At 40.5% G+C, this 23,582-nt stretch overlaps 1 protein-coding gene across 4 annotated transcripts in view; it reads right to left on the reverse strand.

Moving 5' to 3' along the window:
* SLC2A13 (solute carrier family 2 member 13) overlaps window positions 1-23,582 on the reverse strand; it is a 140,286-nt gene that overhangs the window by 19,027 nt on the left and 97,677 nt on the right. For all 4 annotated transcript variants that reach the window (XR_015798225.1, XM_088152458.1, XM_088152410.1 and 1 more), the window contains exons 7-9: window positions 23,284-23,409; window positions 2,518-2,639; window positions 957-1,109 (exon numbers count right to left, since the gene is read on the reverse strand). Coding sequence is in view for 3 of the 4 variants with exons in the window: in XM_088152458.1 (XP_088008584.1) it covers window positions 957-1,109; window positions 2,518-2,639; window positions 23,284-23,409 (401 nt within the window). In the remaining variant the exon portion in view is untranslated. The remainder of the gene's footprint in view (window positions 1-956; window positions 1,110-2,517; window positions 2,640-23,283; window positions 23,410-23,582) is intronic.

Below are 23,582 nucleotides of genomic sequence, written 5' to 3' on the forward strand. Positions count from 1 at the left end.
CAGAGACTGAGCGTGTTTGTAGACAACAGTTTCCTAGCCCAGTGTTGTCCAAACTTGGCCACTTTAAGATGAGTGGACTTCAAGTCCCAGAATTCCCCAGCCAGCATGGGGGAGAACCCCCACCCAGAATTCTGGGAGTTGAAGTCCACTCATCTTAAAGTGGCCAAGTTTGGACAACACTGTCCTAGCCCTACCAGTCAAACGGTAGGATGCCATTCCACATTTTCTTCCTTAATGCCCACCTCTAGGCAAAAAAGTAGAAAGGGGAAAACATGAGAGGGCTACAAAGAGAAGATGCCCTAGGTTCTCTGTAAGGTTGACCCTTTTCGGACTTCATGGGCTACCACACCTCCCAACTGAGACTCTTCCCTGGAGAGATTCACTCTTATATTTCAACTGTGTCACTGATGCGGCTGCCTTAAAGGGAAGCTGCTTTCTCCCAATGGCATTATCCTCTTTTGGGCCCACCTTTGTGTGGTCCTTAACTGATGGGTCAACCTGAAATCATGGCAACGTATTTAGGTAAAAGCAAGCTATCATGCATGCAAAGCAGACAGTTAAAAAATGGAATACAGTCTTCCCTACTTAGGAACTTCTAAAAACAATAATGCAGAAACACTTGAGAGCACTCCTGAAAGCCACTGCATCTTTTCCTCAACCTGTGCAGCAGCTGCTTTCTGTGGCTGCAGCATGATCCTGGGAAAACACACATTTGGTTTAAGGAACTGCTGAGAGGCGTAATGTTAGTGGCCACATATGCCCTGAGCAACCCTTCTCCTTCCAGACCTCAAGCCTTGCACAACACTTATTTTGATCTATAGCTCCTCTCCCCTTCACCTTTCAAGGTGAGAAATTAGGTTGCCAAGCAAAATAACTGAAAATGAAAAACTGAAGCTCCAGCTATCTGAAATTAAATTGTTCTGGGTATTGTTTAAGACAGAAAAAACATTTCTTACCATAATAGGTCAGATATTCAGCTGTATGCAGAAACGTCAGTGACACCAGAACATTGAAAATCCAGTTCACACCAGAAGAACATGCATTTCCTGTACTTCTTGCCCAAAGGGGATAAATTTCAGAATTTACCGTCCAAGGCATTGGTCCCATTCCTTTTACATGTAATTGAAAATAACCAATAAGTAATTAACTTTAACTGAATATTCATAATGATCTACAAAGATGGAAAGTAAGAAATGATTAACAATGGTGGAAGATGCTCTGAACAATATTTGTCTTCAATCAAAATAATGACATGAAAAATATTAATCCTAATATAATGTATTATCACTAGCTCTATTGCCAGAGCAGTACAAATGCCACACCTTTAACATTGGACCAAACTTGAATTTATTGCCAAGGTTATACTGTCTAGCGCTTTTTAAAAGAGGCGGGTAGAAGTTCTATTTATGTTCCTATTTATTTGTTTTTAACAAATGGGAATACTGTGGGAATTCTAATCGTTACTCCATACAGGTAGTCCTCACTTACCAATCGCAATTGGGACCTGCAACTCCATTGCTAAGCAACAGTGTCATAAAGTGAAATATGTGACTGCGCCCAACTTATGACGTCAGTTCTGGCTGTTTTTGTGAAGTGAATCACATGTGGTTGCAAAGTGCAACATCACACATCTGTGACTTCCTGCTTGCTTCCTCAATGACTGTGCTTACCAGAAGCTAGCTGTGAAGGTCGCAAATGACGATCACATGACTGCAGGATGCTGCAACCCTTGTAAATGTGCACCAGTTGCCAAGCATCCAAATCACGATCACGTGACTGTGGAGACACTGCAACAGCTGCAAGTTTGAGGACCTGTCATAAATCTCCTTCAGCGCCATCATAACTTTGAACAGTCACTGAATGAGCAGTCGGTAAGCAAAGACTACCTGTATACGACTACAGTTTAAACTGTTGATTCTCATGAACTAACTCTTCTCCACATTCTAACATTTTCCCCTGCACACCAACAGCATACTGAACTGTTATTTTAGCAACAAGAATAAAAAGTAATATTTGAGAGAAGCTCTGAGAAAAGGAGATACAGATGTTGTTTGTTTGTTTGTTTTTGGATTATTTGAATAAACAAGCCTGGAGAAAAGAAAGGTAGATTTTGCAATGTTGGATTAAAAAAACTAACCAAAATCTTTATTAAAACAAAAGAATATTAATGGATATCACAAATGTCTACTGTTGTGTTCAAAGGAAGATTCTCAATCCATGGGGAAGTGTACATGCTGTTTTTCTTCATTCATTTATTGTTTTCTATCCATCCTGGAACTGATTATACCCATTATTTGAAAGCAGTATCTCCTTCATCACCCTATAAAACAGCAAGGTTAGATGGGCAAGGAGATAGCATATTCAAATAAATGCAGGGCAACCAGTTCAGCCAATGTTATTTTCACACCAAAGTAAAAACGCAGGCATCTAAAGACTTATACCAGATTGAGAGTTTCTCCCAGTTGATAACAGCCAATTTCTTTTAGTCAGGAAAGTAAGCTTGCCAAATTTGTTTACCTGGTGCAAAGAAAACTAGATACAAAACAAGTCCCAGCAGCGCGGTCCATGAATACGGGGTTGGGCAGAAGTTATAAGCCCAAAAGATGTCTTCCGTTTTGAGTCTGGTCTCATTTGAGCATCTGCAAGACAGCCACCACACAAAAGAAACATTTGGAGATAAATTCAGTGCCTATACGCAAAGAGTAAGAATACAGAGTTAGAGCAGACACAGACTCACGACCATCAAGCGTAACTCTTGTCCCGAAAGATATTGAGTAGCTTCCGCTTAAAAGCAGATAATGGATCACTGGGCTTGTTCAGTGCAAAATCTCTGGAACAGTATCAGAAATCTATTTCGTTGTGGAATTACTCAGGCAGTTAAAAATGACCTTCCTACTACTTAATTCCAAACACAATTATTTTGTTTTTAAAGTGATGTTTATTTCCTTTCTCAGTGGATAAGTAGATATTCCTGACCTTCTGCAACCCCTTTAAATCGGAGAACCTAAAGCAAATGCAATTCTTCTGGAATCTGGAATAAAGTTCTGCATACCAATATGGAGATCTTTCAGAACCTTGTTATAGCAAATATCAATATGCTTCCAAGTGCCTAAAAGTGCCATGGTCGTTTTTTTCTACAACATTTGATCTTTGGAGAAAATTATAGTTCATAAGAACTTAAGAACCAAGGAGCTGTCCAACATAAACCAAAACAACAAAATGAAGGCTGCAAGCCTACAAGTAAGATCAATAGCTCAATTTTTCCTTTTTCCAAGGGAAGCAGAATGCCAGCTGATAAGTGTTGGCTTTCATGTGCAGACATGTGGAAAAGAACACGAGACCTGAGAAATGCTGTAGCTCAAGGAGCTCAATCGGTTTTGAATGGTAAGCAAATGTAATGCATTACCTAAAAACTAAGGGTATCCAGGCAATGTTTGCCTTTATTTTGAAGAATAACATTATGCTAAATAAATTGCTCCTACAAGTACAACTCCTATTCCACTGCTGGAATATAACACAGTCAAATTAAGCTGTGCTTCTAATTTGATTCCAAATCACATTTCAAAAAAAAATGTTTCGGAGCATGGAACAGACATATGCTATGTTTGCATTCCCACATGTATGTTTTATTGTTCTCTATTTTGTTGTTTTTAAACTTGTTCGCCGCCCAGAGCTGCCTTGGTGAGAGGGAAATGACTGAATCTGAAAAACCTTTTTTAGATTCAGAAACAAGAATCTAAATGCACAGCATTACTACATGTGTGCAAATGAGCTTTTAACTCTTCACTTTCTCCAACATTTTGATACTACAGGCTTTAATTTACACACATGAAAATGCCCTGTCCTAACCTGCATGATTTGTGAGTTGTAATCAAAGCAATTAGAGAAAGAATAATGTTATAGGAGAAAGTAATTTTGCTAAGCGTTTTTGGAAAATCTAATCAGGATTTACTCCATAAATATCTCAAACAACTGCTGATGACCGTGTGCGTGGAGATGATCATTCAATGGAAACATACACCAACCCTGTTCGTAAGGCAATATTGGGTATAAGACTGAAAATAGCATTACAGTACATGAAAGTCTTCCTTCCCAACTTCAAAGCATTACCAATCAAACAGATTTATAGATACCTAAAATGTATTTGTTAGTTATGCCATTAAATCATTTAGGTCCTGCGATATCTCCAAATTTAAAGCTGTTTAAGAATTTAAAGAGATTTATTGTACTGCATAGTTTATATGTGTACATGCAACTTTTTCCATTAGCTATGTCTTTTATCATTCCTTTTCCTCTTCTGCCATTGATGGTTATATCCTATACGCATTTCTGTAAACTGCCACCAATAATAGCACATTTTAAAATGCCCATTTCCTCCCCTGACCCACCATGGATAGCCAGATCCTCGCCTCTACATCAGTTTAAAGTATAGACAATAGGATAACAACTTCACAGCGTATGAGTTAATTTCAGTATTGCTTTTTAGACATTTTCTTTGGCAGGTGCATAGTGATGAATGCAGGCTGATTATCCCTGCTCAAGCGTCTTGAAGGAAGCAAACAATAGTATAATTGGCTTAGTAACTTCATCTCAGACAGCGCGGCAGCTGCCCCCCGGTTCAATGTTTTCTTATGAATGCAGCAAATAAAGATGCTAGTCAGTTTATCGTCTTGCAGTCTGCAGAGATCAATGCGCTGAACAGCTGACATTCTTAGCTAACCAAGCGTTCCTCATTAAAATGGACAGAATGCGCAAAGAGCAATCATACATGGAAGCTCAAAACTCAGGAAAGATGCAGCGCGCTTCTGAACACTCTGCACACTGGGCTAGCCGTATTTTTGGCATTTGCACTGTTTTGTTTGGCACTTGTAGAGTTAATGCTTGTACATGAAAGTGGACTTTTTTCCCCTTAAGCTCTGGGAGAGGCAGCATCATTTGAATATGATCCTGTGTTGTTCCAGGATTAGTCATCAGATGATGTTGAGGGCTGCGCATTAGTTTTCAAGCCAGATGTACTGCAGAGGGAGCAGCGCCAGGCAGCTGGGAAGTCATTTGGACAGAAAATCAAATCTATATTACAGCATTTAATATTGGTAGTAGGAAAGCAATGGGAAGCACTGTGAGTGGGGAATAGCAAAATCTATCTGCAGCAAGCTGGGTCAGCATCTAAGAGAGCTCAGAGGAATCTCTGAATAGCTGTGAGAGAGAAAGTGTTTGTGAAATCCCACATTAATATTCCTCTGATGTGCAAACCTGGTGTACCCAAGACTTTGACTAAATCCAAACTTCATTCAGGTCACTGATGTAAAAACGGTGGATGAGAGCAGGTTGGAAGGAAACAAAAGGATGCACATATTTCTATCACTTCTCTTGCAACCATAAGCAGATATATGCATCCAAGAAGCATAATCAAAATTTATTTCCATCTCTCTTTGAGTTTGTTACTAATTAAGTTACCTATATCTTCTCCTCTACTGATATTCTGCCTTAGTGAGAAGATGGTAGCAAGGGCAGACATTTTATGAAACTGTGGAGTCCCGGGTGCTCTCTGAGCTTGGCTGTTTTGCTTGCAGACGTTTCATCACCCGACTAGGTAACATCATCAGTGCGAGTGAGTGTGGGTTTGCTCTCTATTTATATACAGTAGCTTGCCCTGCCAGTGTTGGTGGGGGTGTGGTTTTCTCCTTGGTAGTTCCTTGATTAGGCTATTGTTTTCTGCTTGATTGTTTGCCTGGTGTTGATCCCTGCTTATCTGGGTGTTGGCTGCCAGAGAGAATGTGTTCTGGTCTTTTTGCTTCCTTCTTAGTGTTTTTATTGCCTCTTTTGAATGGTGTGTAAATGTGATTTATCTCTATGTGTCTACCAATGGCTGATGTGCCTGAGTGCCAAGCTTCCAGGAATTTCCTAGCATTTCTGGATTTAGCTTGGTCTAGGATGCTCACAGTTTCCCAGTTGAACCTATGGTTGAGTCTGTCCATGTGTTGTGAGATTAAGGAGTTTTCATCGTGTCTTCTGACTGCTAGTTGGTGATCGTGGATGCGCTCTGCTAGTCTTTTGCCTATCTGTCCTACATAGTGGCTGTTACAGTCCGTACACTGTATGTTGTAGATGAGTCCTGTTTTTAATACTTGGGCTAATTCTTCTTTTGGTTTACTTAAGATGTTTTGGAGGGCTTCAATTGGTTTGTGTGCTATGGTGATGCTGTGTGAATGTAATAATCTGTTGGTTGTTTCCGAGATGTTTTTGATGTATGGTAGTATTATCCTTTTCATAGCTTGTGTTGGTTGTGCTATAGTGGGTTGAGCGGTCGGGCATTTTATGAAACCTACGATATGCCTAGAATAGGAGTGAGAGACTCACCCACCACAAAAACGGTTGGCAGTGGGGTAAGATCTTCCTTCCTTAGTCTGCAGCTATAGTTTGCATCCTCTTCAAAATCCTTGTTAATGGGCAGATAGAGAGGGACAATGGGCTTTCTCTTTCAACATACAGTGGGGCAAAAAAGTATTTAGTCAGCCACCAATTGTGCAAGTTCTCCCACTTAAAAAGATGAGAGAGGCCTGTAATTTTCATCATAGGTATACCTCAACTATGAGAGACAAAATGGGGGGAAAAATCCAGAAAATCACATTGTCTGATTTTTAAAGAATTTACTTGCAAATCATGGTGGAAAATAAGTATTTGGTCACCTACAAACAAGCAAGATGTCTGGCTCTCACAGACCTGTAACTACTTCTTTAAGAGGCTCCTCTGTCCTCCACTCGTTACCTGTAGTAATGGCACCTGTTTGACCTTGTTATCAGTATAAAAGACACCTGTCCACAACCTCAAACAGTCACACTCCAAACTCCACTATGGCCAAGACCAAAGAGCTGTCGAAGGACACCAGAAACAAAATTGTAGACCTGCACCAGGCTGGGAAGACTGAATCTGCAATAGGCAAGCAGCTTGGTGTGAAGAAATCAACTGTGGGAGCAAGAATTAGAAAATGGAAGACATATAAGCCCATGGATAATCTCCCTCGATCTGGGGCTCCATGCAAGATCTCACCCTGTGGGGTCAAAACGATCACAAGAACGGTGAGCAAAAATCCCAGAACCACATGGGGGGACCTAGTGAATGACCTGCAGAGAGCTGGGACCAAAGTAACAAAGGCTACCATCAGTAACACACTATGCCGCCAGAGACTCAAACCCTGCAGTGCCAGACGTGTCCCCCTGCTTAAGCCAGTACATGTCTGGGCCCGTCTGAAGTTTGCTAGAGAGCATTTGGATGATCCAGAAGAGGATTGGGAGAATGTCATATGGTCAGATGAAACCAAAGTAGAACGTTTTGGTCTAAACTCAACTCCTTGTGTTTGGAGGAGAGAGAATGCTGAGTTGCGTCCAAAGAACACCATACCTACTGTGAAGCATGGGGGTGGAAACATCATGCTTTGGGGCTGTTTTCCTGCAAAGGGACCAGGACGACTGATCCGTGTAAAGGAAAGAATGAATGGGGCCATGAATCGTGAGATTTTGAGTGAACACCTCCTTCCATCAGCAAGGGCATTGAAGATGAAACGTGGCTGGGTCTTTCAGCATGACAATGATCCCAAACACACCGCCTGGGCAACGAAGGAGTGGCTTCGTAAGAAGCATTTCAAGGTCCTGGAGTGGCCTAGCCAGTCTCCAGATCTCAACCCCATGGAAAACCTTTGGAGGGAGTTGAAAGTCCGTGTTGCCCAGCGACAGCCCCAAAACATCACTGCTCTAGAGGAGATCTGCATGGAGGAATGGGCCAAAATACCAGCAACAGTGTGTGAAAACCTTGTGAAGACTTACAGAAAACGTTTGATCTCTGTCATTGCCAACAAAGGATATATAACAAAGTATTGAGATGAACTTTTGATATTGACCAAATACTTATTCTCCACCATGATTTGCAAATAAATTCTTTAAAAATCAGACAATGTGATTTTCTGGATTTTTTCCCCCATTTTGTCTCTCATAGTTGAGGTATACCTATGATGAAAATTACAGGCCTCTCTCACCTTTTTAAGTGGGAGAACTTGCACAATTGGTGGCTGACTAAATACTTTTTTGCCCCACTGTACAGGTGGCTATAATATCTGGAGAGACTACTGTAATGCACTCTACACGGGGCTGCCCTTGAAGAGTATCCGGAAGCTTCAACTGGTGCAGAATGTAGCGGTGTGTGCTGGGCAGTTATGTGCGCTCCTAGAAGAGCACATATTACACCTCTGCTTTGCGAGCTGCACCGGTTGCTAGTTTGCTTCCGGGTCCAATTCAAGGTGCTGGTTTTGGCCTTTAAAGCCCTTCATAGCACGGAGCCGGGTTAGCTGAAGGATCACCTCTCCCTGATTACATCAGCCCGTCCCATTAGATCTGCCAGGGAAGGTATGCTACGTGTTCCATCGGCCATGGACTTGCATTTGGTGGGTCCCAGGAGGCAGACCTTCTCTGCCGTGGCTCCCTCCTTGTGGAACATTCTCCCCCCTGACGTGAGGCTCGCCCCTCCCCTGCTGTCATTTAGGAAGTCCTCAAGACCTGGTTATGTCATCAGGCCTTTGGGAACCAGAGACATTATTAGATGGCTCCGCTATGATTGATATGCTGCTCTCTCTGTGGGGTTTGTAAATTTTAAATGTTTTTAAATTTTTGATAATCTGTGCATTTTAATAATCACTTTTTATCTTTTTATAATGATTTTTTTTATCCATTTGTTATTTTATTCAATTGTTGTATGCCAGAGTTGCTTTGTGTGAGATGGGTGGGCTACATAAATGTGATAGATAGATAGATAGATAGATAGATAGATAGATAGATAGATAGATAGATAGATAGATAGATAGTCTTAGTCCATGTTCTACAGTACAAGCCAGGAATCAAACTCTTTCCCATCTTTTTAGAATACTGTAAACTTTTCATCTTTGATAAATTAACAGAAAATAAACACATTCCATTTCTTTGTCATCCGAGAGGATGATGGCATGTTGGAGGAATGGATAAGCTTTTGACATTATGCAAAAATCTTCATACAGTAAATATCTTCCCTCTGTGCTTTTACCAAAGAGGTCCTCTTTGTGGTCTTTCATTTCATATGAGTTATGAAAAATAAAAATAGGTGACTTCCAAAAGAGCTACAGGAAAACGGAATTATTATGGGGGTGAACTGAGTGGCCTATCCACAAGAAGTAGGAAATGAAGCTTTCCTGCTTATTCATCCCTCCCAACTTGCTGGAAAATCCAAGAATCTTCATGGATTCAACACTTATCCAACAATGTCATCCTCTCTTCTCTCTCCCTCCTTTTTGCTTATTTCTCAGCCTGAGGAAGAATTCTAAATACATTTTTATTTGTGATATCTTGTTGCTCTTAACTTTGGAAAACTTTGGTTTACCCTAATAAAGGTATCATCTGTGGTTGCAAACATCTGTTCTACTTTGCCCCGTCAATGGCAATCATGTCTTGGAGTATACACCGGGGTGATCAAACTAAATAAAAAATTGCAAAATGTTCTCCTGTCTCTTAATTCCTTCTCAAAAACAAATAAGTGAATGAAGGCTGGTCTAGGGGGGATGCAATTCTATCCCTGAACTATTGCCCCAAAGAAATGCACCTCTCAATTGTCCCTAAAATAAGTTGTTTTTAAAAGAAAATAACCAATCTGGGGCAAAGAACAACAAATAAGCAAAGAAGCTGTTCTCTTTTAACTCTAAACTGGTGCCTGCTCCTTCCTTCATTTCTTAGTTTTTAATTGCTTGGCTGATCTTGTTTCCAAGAAATTCCCAGTTTCCTGTCTCCTAGGATCTAAAAGTCAAAATAGCAGGCAGTTGTTTTCCAAACTGTCACATTTAATTAGCTTCTCCCACTAACATAATTCCCAGAGCTGCTGCAATCTTTCTCAAAGTTCAGAGTTTCTGAACGTATTTGTTAGAGTTGACAGTACTGACATGTCAGAATTTAGCATTTCCCTCTCAACCTATATTTCAAAAAAAAAATCTCTGGAGATGTATCAATAAGATATTTCAGTTTTAAATCAGCTTAGTTGCTGTCAAAAAAGCGGACCCAAGTCTCACTTTTTGAACAATAATTATTTTGGAATAATGAATTAAAAATAGTTCAAAAGGAGCAGATATTAAAGTTTCCTTTACTAAAAGGGAATATGGCACCCCCATCATATGCTTCTAAGATTCTGGAGAACTGGCATAAACAAATAGAATATATTGCTAATTATATAAGGCTGAACAGATGAAGCAGTCAAACAAAAATATACGCATAGCAATAAACTAAATTAGAAAATCCCTTCTAATCTCGAGGCACTTAAGCATTCTTCGGATTTTCACTGTGATTTGCTTTCTATAACTTCAGGAATCATACATCAGTTATGGCTGAGGGGAGGAGGAGTCTAAAACTTCTAACTATAGTCTTGCAATATATACCTTTCAGCCTTTATATAACTTTATGGATAAGGATTGATTGGTTGATTTAAAAGACTTGTGCAGCCACCCGTCTTGGAACCACAGCTCTGGGTGTCTTACAGCAATTATACAAAACCAACATCCTACAAAACATGAAAGCACAGAACAATAAAAAGAGAACCAAATAAATCTGCCACCACAGCCAGGCTCCCTTGGTGCGCCAACAGCATGGTCTTCCAACTCCAGCTTCACCCTATCCCAGAGTCTGGGGGAAGAGCCAGCTCTTTATGGCTTTCTGGAAGGTTCAGAGGGCAGGGCCCTGCCAGGTCTAGTGGGAAAGGATGTTCCACAGGGCCAGGCTGCCCTGGAAAGGCTGGCTTCCTGGGTCCCACAAGATGGCAACAGTCAAGGGAAGGGACCTGGAGCATGCCTACTCTATCCAATTGGGTGGGACAGGCAGATACTCTCAGGGAGAGACAGCCCCGCAAATAACCTGCCCCCCACCATGCACCCAGAAAAAAACTGGGAGCTAGTGCAACTTGCACAACAGAGGTGTGACATGGCCAAACCTAGGGGCACCAACACTATGCGCTGCCACATTCTGGAGTGTCTTTTTTTTTTTTTTAATTTGCTCTCTTTGAAATGTAAAATAGTGTGAGGAAACCAGCTAGGAGTCCCCTGCAGTCATTCTGCCCAGCTCAGAAACACTATGACCAATTCCTGTATTAGTCATTGGTCTCCTAACCTTCCCCTTTCAGCGTTGGCAGGAAGATTTTAAACTGGAAAATGATTGAGAAAGGCGAGAATAGATGTCCAGATATTTGCGGCCCAAGGGAAGGCAACGGTGTACTTCCTAGCCCCTTTCCATGTACACAAACCAACTAAACCTGAACACTGAATTTGGCTTCAACACAGGCAGTGGAATATTGTTCCTCAAAGCCCCTGAGGAAAGCCAGCCAGCAGGAGATAGAGAACCACACAGCCTTCTGTCCTCTAAGAAAGAAGATCAGCCAAGGAGTTAAGAAAGAACAGTTATGGGGCTGCCCTTCCAGGTCTCCATCATCAGCAACCGGAACCAATTCCCTCCCTTGCCTAATGGCACAGTTGGACATTTAAGGCCCTTACACAGAATAGCAGAACTATATGGTAAGCGTGGCTTCAGATAATCATCAACAGCATAACCACATAACAACAAACTAGGTTAAGTGCTTTTGTTCTTTACCTAGAGGAATGCTGTGTATAGCATGGTGTTCAACTACATGCGTTATTTAATTTCAGTGGGTGCAGAGGCATCGGTAGGAGGATTGTAAAAAAAAAAAAAAATCAAGATGATGCAAACACATGTAAGAAAGGGCTGGGCTTTGATTGCATGGTCACAGCCACCATCTTGATTCTTCTGACACTCCTCCAGCAGATGTCCCTAACAGCAGGGTTCCTCAACCTTGGCAACTTTAAGATGGACTTCAACTCCCAGAATTCCCCAGCCAGCCAGGCTGGCTGGGGAATTCTGGGAGTTGAAGTCCACCCATCTTAAAGTTGCCAAGGTTGAGGAACCCTGCCTAACAGTGAGGCAGCAGTTGGTCTACGGTGAAACTCAACGTAACAGAAATGCAAATATAAAGGAGAAATTTTATAGCACTATCCAATATAATAAATAAATAAGCTGGCCAGGGTCGAAGAAACAAGAACATGTCCAATTGTTAGCATGAACTATAAACGGTGAATCTGTATCTCAGCAATTTCCTCCAAATTGCTGGAACCGTAACCGTTCTGCATTTCAATACGTCCGTGCAAACTGCTTATTTCCACAGCCGTTATCAAAAGAGAGTCCTGGGGTGGGGAAGGGAATTGGCAGGAACTACAAGAAAACGAAGAAATATTGCATGGCTTATTATTGACGATTGAGGATTATTCAAAGTTCCAGGGACAGGTTATTCTGTTTCATCGCTAAACTGCTTGTAATTCTACAAGTGCACTAATTGAGAGAAGGAATTTGCGGTAAACAGGCTGCGGTTCGATTTAGTTTCTCTTTCTCCAGGTGGGAAAATCATCTCATTGCCGAAACAGCATTAAGGAGAGACAGCATGAAGGCTTGAATCCACCGGTCTTCTGTACCTTTAGACTGTATAGCCTTGCACCTGGATTACTTGCAGCAATTCTGTAATATGCAAGGAAGCATTTCCGTTCCCTTGCATACAGAACAGAACTCAAGCCCACTTGCTAAAATTAAGATTTGCTTTTACAATTATAATACAGTGTTACCTCTAGTTACGAACACCCCTCCTTACGAATTTTTCGAGATACGACCAGCTCCGGCCCCAAAAATTTACCTCGACATGCGAACTCGGCCTCGAGATACGAACCGGATCCGCGGCCATTTGCCCTGCTGCCACGCAGTCGTGGCTTCCTGTGGGCGAGATCGCGGTAGCAAGGAGACGTTCGGTGAGGCTTGTGCTGTGTTTTGTGGCGTTTGAAAGGTTTTTGAGGTTTAAAAATAAAATGCATATGTTTCAGAACTGTTTAGCCGTATTTACATTGAACCTTATGGGGGAAATTTACCTCGGGGTGCGACCAAATTCGGAGGGCGGATTAGCCGTATTTACATTGAACCTTATGGGGAAATTTGCCTCGTGGTGCGACTAAATTTGGAGGGCGGAACGGATTAACCGTATTTACATTGAACCTTATGGGAAATTTTACCTCGACTTGAGACCAACTCGAGTTGCAACCAGAGTCACGGAATGGATTAAGTTCGTAACTAGAGGTACCACTGTATTTTTCCATAACACACATGAAATTTACTTCACAAGATAGTAATTTACTATAACAAGATAGGGCACCTATTAGCAGCTACAATTGCTTATAAGAAGCAAAAGTCCCTTTGTTACTGTGGAGCTTACTCTTTCTACTCCATTTTCAAAGAGTGCTTTTGCTAACCGAGCTTTTTGGAAAGATGACACAGAATCACGTGCACACCCAAAGTGCTGCAGAAGCAAAGACTATATGACATATTTTAACACTCCCACCACCTGCCTAACCCCCCGCCCGCCCTTTCGGCATTCCTTGGCGTTCCTGGGGCTGAAATAGAGCCCAGAGGCCTTCAGCGGTCTCAGCCGGCCGCCACCACCACCGTTCTCCAAATAGCACGTGCCGTTCTCACAGTGCTTCTGAAGGCCTCAGAAGCTTTCCAAAGGCTTTCTGAAGTACCATCTCCAGAACAGCAGAACCGGCCTTGGGAAGAAGGCCTGGCGCAGCCAGCAGCTACCTTTCAAGGGCCAGGCCAGGCACGCCTCATCAGCAGTGGGAGGAAGATGGCGAAGATCAGCTGGGCGTGGCAGGGCCTGCAGAGTGCAGGGTGGCTGGGGTTTTGTCCTGTGGCACTGGGGTGCCCGACTGCGATGTGGGGCTTGAGGTGGCATTCCTTGGCGGCGACAGCGCTGGCGCTGAAGTACAGGCCCAGGAGCGGTGGTGGCTGGCTGAGACTGCTGAAGGCCCCGGCCCTCTTCTTCAGCCCCAGCACCACCAGTGCCACCACCAAGGAGTGTTGCTGTGCAGGGCAGCCAAAAGGGCAGAGACGGGGGGGAGACAGGTGGCAGTCCCTTATCTTATTGAGGTTTGCGGCTGGGAGGGACTGAGCCGGGAGTGGCTTGGATTGGGGTGGGTCCTTGCCTAATAACAGTGGCATCTGGTTAAGGACAGCAACGGGGACGGCCAGGGTTGCTGTTGCTAAGCGATGCAGTCACATGATATTGTGCTTTATGACCGCATCACTTAGTGATGAAAATTCCGGTCCCAATTACCGTTGTAACTCAAGGACTACCTGTACTAATGACCACAAAAATGTTATCAGTGCAATAGGAAAGGGGAGAAACAAGGGCACCAAGCAGGATACAAATCTTTTATTTTTAAATAACAGCTGTTCCTGCTGGAATATTACTGATGAATGAGACTTGGTCCAATTGAGCAAGGCAATACTCTATCTGCAGCTATATTAATGATGACATATTTTTGTGAATCAAAATATTTGTTACTTGATTGTGTAAGCTCTCATCCAGCATGCTGCAGAGTTCATTTGTACTTTAACAAGACATTATACATTCATTACATTCAGCAACTCATTTGTATATTTTGTATAGTTAGTCCTCAAGTTATGACTGCAACTGGACCTGGGATTGCCGTCGCTAAGGGATGAGGTCATAAAGCATGACATCACGTGACCGCATCGCTTAGTGATGGCAATCCAGGCAGTTCAAGTCACTGTCATAACCCAAGACATGTGGGTCATTAAGTGGGAAGTGGAAGGAGTCACGGGTAAGGAGCGCAGGGGTGCCACAGGGGGGTGTTGGAGGCCCTGGGAGGCTCAGTGCAGGCTGTGCATGAGTCGGGGGATGGGGGTGCTACAGTGCAGCACGAGCTCAGGAAGGCCAGGAAAAGAGGGTGCAGGGTAGGAGGTCAGGGAAAGAGAGTGCGGGGTGCATGCGTGTGTGAGAGCACAGGGAGGCTGGGGAAAGAGGGCGCAGGGTGTATGCGAGTGCAGGAAGGCCAGGGAAAGAGGGTGTGGGGCATGCGCAAGTGAAGGCGGGAAGGAGGGCAGGGTGCATATGAGCAAAGAAAGGCCAGGGGGAGGTGGGGGAGACTTACCCAAGTGACTTGTAACCTTCCCTGGCCCCCCCCCCATTGACTTTGCTTTTGGGAAGCTAGCAGGGAAGGTTACAAATTGCGATCACGTGACTGTGGGATGTTGCAACCAAATTTTGTTCATGTGACCGTGAGGGTGCTGGAACTTTGAGGACCAGTGGTAAGTCCCTTCGTTCAGTGCCACTGCAACTTTGAATGGTCGTAACTCGAGGACTACCTGTAGTTCAAACTGCAGTTTGAAGACGTAGTCTGATAGGCTGCTGCCTGTTTAAAAAGCTTCCAGTTGCATAAGAAATATCTGCTATTTTATTCACATTATACAGAAACAGTTCATTGGTAGATTTTATTGGTTCAGCAGGGCTATATGTGAAGATTTTTCTAAGCATGTTAGTCAGCATACTAACACAGCACAGAGAAAAGCGTCATCAGGTGAACAGAAAGTCAGCAGGGAATAAAGTCTGCTTCTCTCCAGCTTCCATGCAATTCATTATGACATTAAGCAACTTACTAGGCAGTTGAACTGTGATTGGGGTCACAACGGTGTCATTCTCATTAGCTGTGCTTTATCAGTGTGATTGCCACTGTATCCATACTGGGAAGTTTGCTTAGTACTAACATGCTAAGAGCTGTGCTGTTTAGCCTTCAGAACATTTATCCCAAATTGATCTGACAGCAATGCAGAAGGTGTTGATAGACCCAAAACAAAAATAGCATCCCATAACCGAAGGCAGCAAGTGGGGTGAACATTTAGAAGAACTTTACTTAAGCTCTGAATATCTTTTTCCGAAGTTTCCATAAAGATTTATCACTCCTTATTTGGATAAATGTATTAAACTGAATCCAAAATAACAGAACAGGTTGCTTATGATATTTTGAATGCTGAAACTGAGGTTTTGGAACTACAACTTGTCACAAATGTTGGCCTGGTTAAATTTCACTGCTAGGTGGTTTCAGGGCAAGTTTAAAAACACATATCCACTTCCAACCAAGCTCTTCAGTTTTTAAAACCCTACAGAATATTTACCCTGGATTGTGTTCCTTTTATATTCCTTTTTTCATGGATTATATCCACTTTTCAAAACAATATCCCCTTACTCTTTTTCTTCAGGCTATTGTTTAAGAATCCAAGAAGGCATGACTAATTTGAAGACTTCTATTCAACTGCCATCATGAAAGATCTTAACAGAAGAAAGCTGCACATATCCTTGTTTTAACATTCCATTATTGTAAAAGTTATTTCAGTCATTAGCTATCATTAAACACAATTATAACAGCTGTAATCAACAGCACAAAAATAGAAAAGACATGTTTGTCAGAAGAACAATGATTTACATTAATCACACTTGATGATGATTTTTGCCTTGAAATATTTCAACTATCAGCACAATGGAACAGTCATTCCTAATTTAAAAAAAAAACTGCAATTCACTGGTGCAACACTAATACAAATGTATTTATTTTGCATAGCCGAAGCACATTCAGTACATTTAATGAACCTAATTTTTAATACTTTCTCCTTTTTACAAATTGAGAGAGCCAAGTTCTGATTCTTTTTTTTTTTTTTCCTAGAATTTAGAAGTATCAGAAAAACCTTTGAATTTTTTTTTTCCCTCTTTGGAAAGAGATAAACAGGTGCATTCTATTTCTGTGAAGAATACTTTAGTCGCTTTAATAAGCAATGAGATGTGTACGTTAAAGGAGAGGACTAATTTATGTGCAAGTGTCTGAAAAGAGTATGGCATTCATTAGGAAGCAGTCTATTATTTTTGACAACTGTGACAAAATATATATGACCTCTAGTGATCAGCTATGTTTGGTGGAGAGAAGAATTAAGTTAGCTATTCTGAGCACTTTTAGTTTAGTTTCCTACTTAAACGAAAATACTAAACACTGGAGACTTTTAGCTAACCAATAAGATATGCAGGCTATAAAACATAAGCTTGGACATTGCTGTGAGCGGGCATTGAATTTTTTCTGAGGAGTATCTGATTCCAAAATTGGGAACAATTTTGTTCAAGGGCCAAAATGAGATATCAGACAGATTTGTAAAGATATGGAGAAAGTGTACTCCATTAAACAGCCAGGAATGGGCATTTCCCTCACACTATTCTCTCTGGGGATAAGCAACATTCTCCAAAATGCAGAAAAAGAGTTAGGACTAGTGAGCAAAAGTTCAGCTAAACTTAGTTTACATCAGCACCTCTATACTGCTCCATACTTTTCTATCCTTACAAACCATGCTTGCTTTTACCATGTCCATACACCAGACACTGCCTAGTAATGCCTCCTTTTGGGACTGCACAAACATAGCACTTAGATAAAGTATGGAGCTTGGATTTTAAAACAAGCTATTCTGTTCTGGAAGAGACCAGTCAGAAGATAGAGAGATTGGACCTTGGAGAGCCATGAGAATCCCCATTATCATGCTTTTTTTTTTCAAAAGAGCCTCATCTTGGTAATTTGATTCTTCAAGAAATGTTTTTAAAATCTACTTACAAAAAGGAGCCAATCTTGATTGAATCTGCGTATTTGCTGATTAACTTGACATTGATAAACACTATCTAAGGGCAAGGAGGTTGGCTGACTGGCTTTTTCAATTCTTCCTGTCATACGCTAGTCTAGGTACAGTTGTGTTTCCTAGTTAATACAACTAATGCCTTCTGAGCAACATTTTTTCCTTTGCACTTTTATCACACAGGCAACATAGTTTAAGGAAGTTTCTTTGTCTTGACAGCCAAACCCAAACTAATGTGTTCCAAACTTTATTTCTCCCCACGCTGCCTCACCCTGTCATTTCAGGAGCAGCAAGTGCGTTTGCTTTTATCTGAGCAAAATCCTTTGTTTTCTTTATTCTTTCTTTAATCCTACCATGGGATCTTGGAGCACACTGCTATCCATTTCCTTATTTTGCTGGGCAAACCGACATTCCTCATCAAACTGGGGACAGTGTCTCACAAGCATTGCACTCCTTTCTTCCTACATTTTCTCAGGAAGAGAAAAAGAGTGTCTATGGAGAAAACACAACTTCATTCATGTTTGGTTGGTCTATAGGTCCAGAGATGAAACTCCCTGTATTTTCTGCCCAAAATATTTCAAACTGTGCTACTCTAAATAGCCAAGTTTCTAAGCATCTGCTCCAACAAGACTGAGAGGAAATTTTTCTGAAGCTGTACTTCAAAGGCAAATTATACCATCAATATCTCCACTGCCCCAACCAAGGAAAAGCAGGAGGAAAAATCTCAGATCTGTGTGTTCCATTTAAAATCCTTTCTTCTTTGATGGGCTAGACCCAGCCAGTCTCCACTTTCCAATTTGCACTACATCAAGGATGGGGCAACCTTTGGAATCTCATTTCCCCCTCTGCAACCCCCAGAGGCAAGATCAAAATATCTGGACTACTTTGCATTTTAGGGGGTTTTGAGTTTGAAAAACCTTGAACACTTCCAAGACATTTGACCAGTTTTCTCCATTTAGGAAGCAATTTAACAGATCCCTTAAGACTGCTTCCAAAAACCTCACAAAACCTAAAAAGACATTTGTAAAAGTGGACTAAACATTTTGGCCATGCTCATTCTGGCATATGATGACATCACCAGACACATCCCCTTCAAGCAACCAGGTTATCAGAAAGTATGGCCCTTAGTCTAAATAGGTTGTCTGCCCCTGTGCATCAGGACTCCTTGGACCTTCTCTGTTTCAGGAGGACTTGTATCTCCAACATCGAGTCTGTTCATACTTTAACCTCAATTCCCTTAAGTGTAGCATTTCTGCATGCGTGTCTTTTTCTTTGCATAGTGAAGTCAGGTCAAGAAGAAGCATAACAAGAATCTAACCCAGCTACTATTTTAGTTGGTTTGTACTTCTATATTTCCCCCTTCCTACTCTCCATCACTCTTTCTTTTCTGCCACTTAGTTCTTTACCCTCCTAAAACTGCTTAAGAACAAAAGCTACATCTCTACAAAATTCCAAAATGCTATTCTTTCCCAACACTCTTTTTAAAGCTATTCTCCCCACTCCCTATACCATTTCTCACAGTCTTTTGGCCCAATTTGCCAAACAAACCAACAAACCAACAAAGAAACAAACGGTCTTCCCAAAACAGACCATATTCTCACTGCTGAAGATGCCAAGCAGACTAAAGGAATCAAGCTACTGAAGCCTCAAGTTTTGGTTTTGTTGTTGACATTTGGGATTAGTTAATTTGAAAGTTAGACTTTATTTGGTATGTATTTACACTTTTTTGCTATTTATAATTTGAGTTCTAATTTCCACAGATGACATAATTATATTTTAATATATCTCTGTTCTTTTTGCCATTTCCCCAAAGAAATCACTCAAAGACACTGATTTTCTCAGTCACATTTTGGGGATTGTTTAAAGTCTCTTAGTAATTGTGTATTAGAAGATCTGAAGTTCAAGTCACTTTCCTGAAGGTACCTGGTAACAGAACAACACTGATTGGCATTAGTTATAACACTCTGGACGTTTGTCATTCTGGTGAGCTACAAGGAAATGCTATCCCTTTGAGGAACAGAGTGCTAACCTTTATCTAAGATGAAAAATAAAACATTATTGCTATGAATAAGGTCCAAAATTTGGAGTAGGGGGCACATTTAAGATCTGAATTGTAAATATTAAGAATATGGGGATCTATGTCTGAGACAAAAGTAATAGTTGCTACATAGCTCCTTACAATTCAATGGATACCAGTTCTTGACTACCATTTATTCGCCTATCTTCTCCCCCAACTTTTCCCACCTCAACTTTCCCCGTATGGTTTGTGTTGCACTAGAACTGAAAACAATGGCTCTACTGCTTAAATGTTAAGGGAAAGTACTGCAGCTTCCTTAGAAGAAGATAAAAAAGCTGATTAGGTTGATCATTCAGTCAGTTCAGCAGTCCAGAAATGGTGCTGGCAATGGGTCCTACAGCTTCAAAACATTGCCAAAGGAATTTAGAGATGGCTTGGCTTCCTCCTTTCCTCCAGGTTCATTTTCTTGCTAGAAATCACAAAAAGGAGACTACATAATCATAAGCTTGCAGTACACCATTCTTTTTGTTGCAGCGCACAGCAACAGCTCCTTGCTATTACCCGTTAAGAAAATGACTCCTTGCTATAAAGAAAATTGTAGTGCGGCACAGCGGTTTATTAGGAAAAAGAAGGGGGAGGTGAGTTAGTTCCAATTGCCAGGAGGTGTAATGAAACAAAGAGTAGCTCTTCACATTCATGTGAACAACAAGCATTTGGAAAAGATAACTAATTTTTGACGTTCGTGTTAGGCCAGCTGCCTAGATGTAGCTTTCAGAATACCATGTCAGACTCAGAGAAGCATTTTAGCAACATGAGTCAAGAGAGTAAATTTAATCTTGAATCAATAACACTGACTAAGCTTTTCTCAAAGTCTTACGATCAATGTCATTTGGGCCTTAAATAAATAGGATATTAAATTAGGCAGCATATTAAACATTTGGCTATAATTTTTAATTTTGCATGTGACTTGTACTTAGTATGTTTCTGTTTGGCTGGCGACATCGGCTATAGTGGGTGTGTTTCAGGTCCACTGATTAAGCGATATCATCTGGCAGGGCCCAGGAAGTGTGCCTTTTCGGTGTTGGCCTGTGCCCTCTGAAATTATATGCCCCTGGAGATCCACACTGCTCCCACCTTACTGATTTTTCACAAATCGTTGAAAACCTGGTGGTTGTTCCAGGACATGGGTTAGGATGGTGGTCAAGCCCCTTTGGGTTTTTTTGTAATATCCTTTTGGTATTATGGGACTGGTCTTCCAGTTGGCTGTACTTCCTTTTCTTTGATAAGTTTTTTTTTAATTCTTTTAAATTGTAAGCCGCCCAGAGTATTGAAATTAAATTAAATTCTATATTATAGCCATTTTCTGACACCTCTTTTGTGCTTCTGCTTTAGTTCTCCCTTGGGTGCAAAGAAGAATTTTTCCATTAGCCATTACAGAATGAAATTTCTTTCTACTGGAACTGACATTCAGAATTTGAAAAATGCTATTAGATTCTGAAATGAATTATTCACCACCTTCTGACATAACTGTAAAACTTACTATCTCATGAAAAATATGAAATACTATTCTTAACCTATCAAAAAATATTTTTGGTTGGTTGGACTGATGACAAGGTTTCCAGTGTGAATTCTATTATATCCTCTTTTTTAAAAAAGGGAATTTTAATGGCTTCCACTGTAGTTCCTTGGCAGTGCCAAGGCACTGTTTTTCCTCCACAGTCAGCTGGATGGCACTATGTGAAAAACCAATCATAAATTTCAAGGGCCTTCTATAACATGCAATCAACATTACATTGCATTCAGCAAAAGTTCCCTGTGTGTCTAATTAAAGCTTCTCCATTGCAAGTTCAGACTCTAGTAATTCCTGTTCAGTGTGGCCCTAACAATGACTGACTGAGGAAAAATTCATTACAAAAGTTATTTAACAATAAAAACAAAAGACAGGAGAAATAAAGCAGTGATTAAAGCTTCCTGCAATGGAAAAGAGTATCAGCTGCACAAAAGAGAATGGAATTAGAAGATGACAAAGTTATTCTGTTTGGAGCAGGAAAGTTCTCTAATTAATAGAACAATAGTTTAGAAAAATCATGTTAAATTTTGATTGTCACCAAACGAAAACTAGTGTTATATTTCCATTATAAGTGATGCTGTTGGATACTAAATGAGGGATAGTGAATTCCTTTCCCATTTACCTGGGAGTAATTTTCATAGAACTGAATAAGACTTAGTTCTGAGTAGATACATAGATGAATGTTATTGTTCATGACTAGTATGAAGCAACCCCACTGAAAAAGTGGCACAGAAGCAGAAGGGATTTGTGTTAGCAAGATAACATACAAGAGAGCTTGTGTATGTGTATGTGTGTATAAAACAATGCATTTATTTCTCTATATCTGAATAAAACTTGGCTTAAAATTTAATCTAAGAGTACCATGAAGTATAGTTCAAGCTTCAGTCTTACAAAAATAATGTCAATACTTGCCCAATTTTTCTCTATGGATGTTACAGCATCATATTCACCAGAGACAATCTCAGTAATAAAATTAAGACAAATAAACAGCTTTTAATATAATAAAAATGCTGGAGTTTCCCATACACAAAGCAAATAGACTTTGAATTGATTAAAGGATCTTTAACTAGCAGCACTAAACAGCATAAAATATATCTCCCATTAAAAATGAAGTCCTATGCAAAGTTTGTTACTCTCTTCTAACGTGTGACACACATGACTTCAAGTTCAGGATAGTTTCAAAATTATCTGTCTGTCTATCCCCAGTGTGGGTAATTAGTAATAAAGAAAAAACTTATTAGACTAAAGTCACGACATCAAATAAGTTGGGAAGGGAGTGAAGTCACATGATTGTCACATGCAATTGCTGTTTTCAGCACCAATCCCAAATGTATAACAGGTCTGCATTAATCATACACCAGTCCCTTGAGCTATATCGTTTATTCATATAAGTATTAAAAAAAAGTTAAACATCAAAAAAGTTGTGGAATAATATCCTAGACTAACCAAAGTGAATGTCTAGGCGCACCTCAACTACACTTAAGCTTTTTATTATTATGGGTCACTGATGTGTTGTATTTATACACTATATTACTGGTTTTCATGTTCAAAATTTGGGGTCTGTTGGCTGTAATAATAAAACTGTGTCTATATAAGCTTTTAGAGTCAACATTATAGATTTTAAAAGTTATACAAAAATAACTCCTCCACATTTTCAAATAAACATTATTAGGCACAGCACATGTTATCTTGTACGAGATATGCTCCTGTATCACAATGTTTGCCTCATTTTCTATGATAGCACTCAGCACCTACATAGTAACACTAAGTAGTCTTACTATTTTACCCTTATTCTATCACCAGCTTTTTTCAAGACACGGCTGAATCTTGGCATAATACAATTAAGAAAGATTTGGTACCCTCCCAAAACCTCTTGCCACTGATGTTCAAAAAAGAAGCATGATGTGACCTTTAAATCAGCACTTACAACTGATTTTATCCTACAGTGCTTTTACTGAAGGCCAAATGATAAATCTTTTTTTTGACAAAGGGGACCCCGTAGCGCACATTATTAATATAATGAAAAAATACCTTTCTGAAAACTAATGTAACAGCAGTACTTCTTTCAAAAGTAGATTGAAGTATTTCTTATAAAATTAAGCAATATAAAAGCAACATACCTGCCCCAAGCTGCTTCCATTGTTGATTTCTTGCTAACTGGAGAACAAGAGGACTCGACAACACTTGACTTGTTCAGTTTATAGCAAAACCCACACATTGGATCCAGCATGCACCCATTACAATAACTGAAATAAAGAATGAAAAAGTCATCAGTATAAGCCAGCCTTTTAAAGAGAAGCATTAAATAAGAATGGGAGTTAATTGGGTTCTCAAAGGACAAGCTAGAATCTTAGATTCATCAATGACTTTATATAACTTTGGCAAAAGTTACAACTGAGTCATTTTTGTTTTATGGAGA

Source organism: Python bivittatus, unplaced genomic scaffold (genome assembly GCF_059951505.1).
Source record: "Python bivittatus isolate LINGU-HERP-01145 unplaced genomic scaffold, Pbiv_v1 ctg000010_np1212, whole genome shotgun sequence".
Classification (NCBI taxonomy): domain Eukaryota; kingdom Metazoa; phylum Chordata; class Lepidosauria; order Squamata; family Pythonidae; genus Python; species Python bivittatus.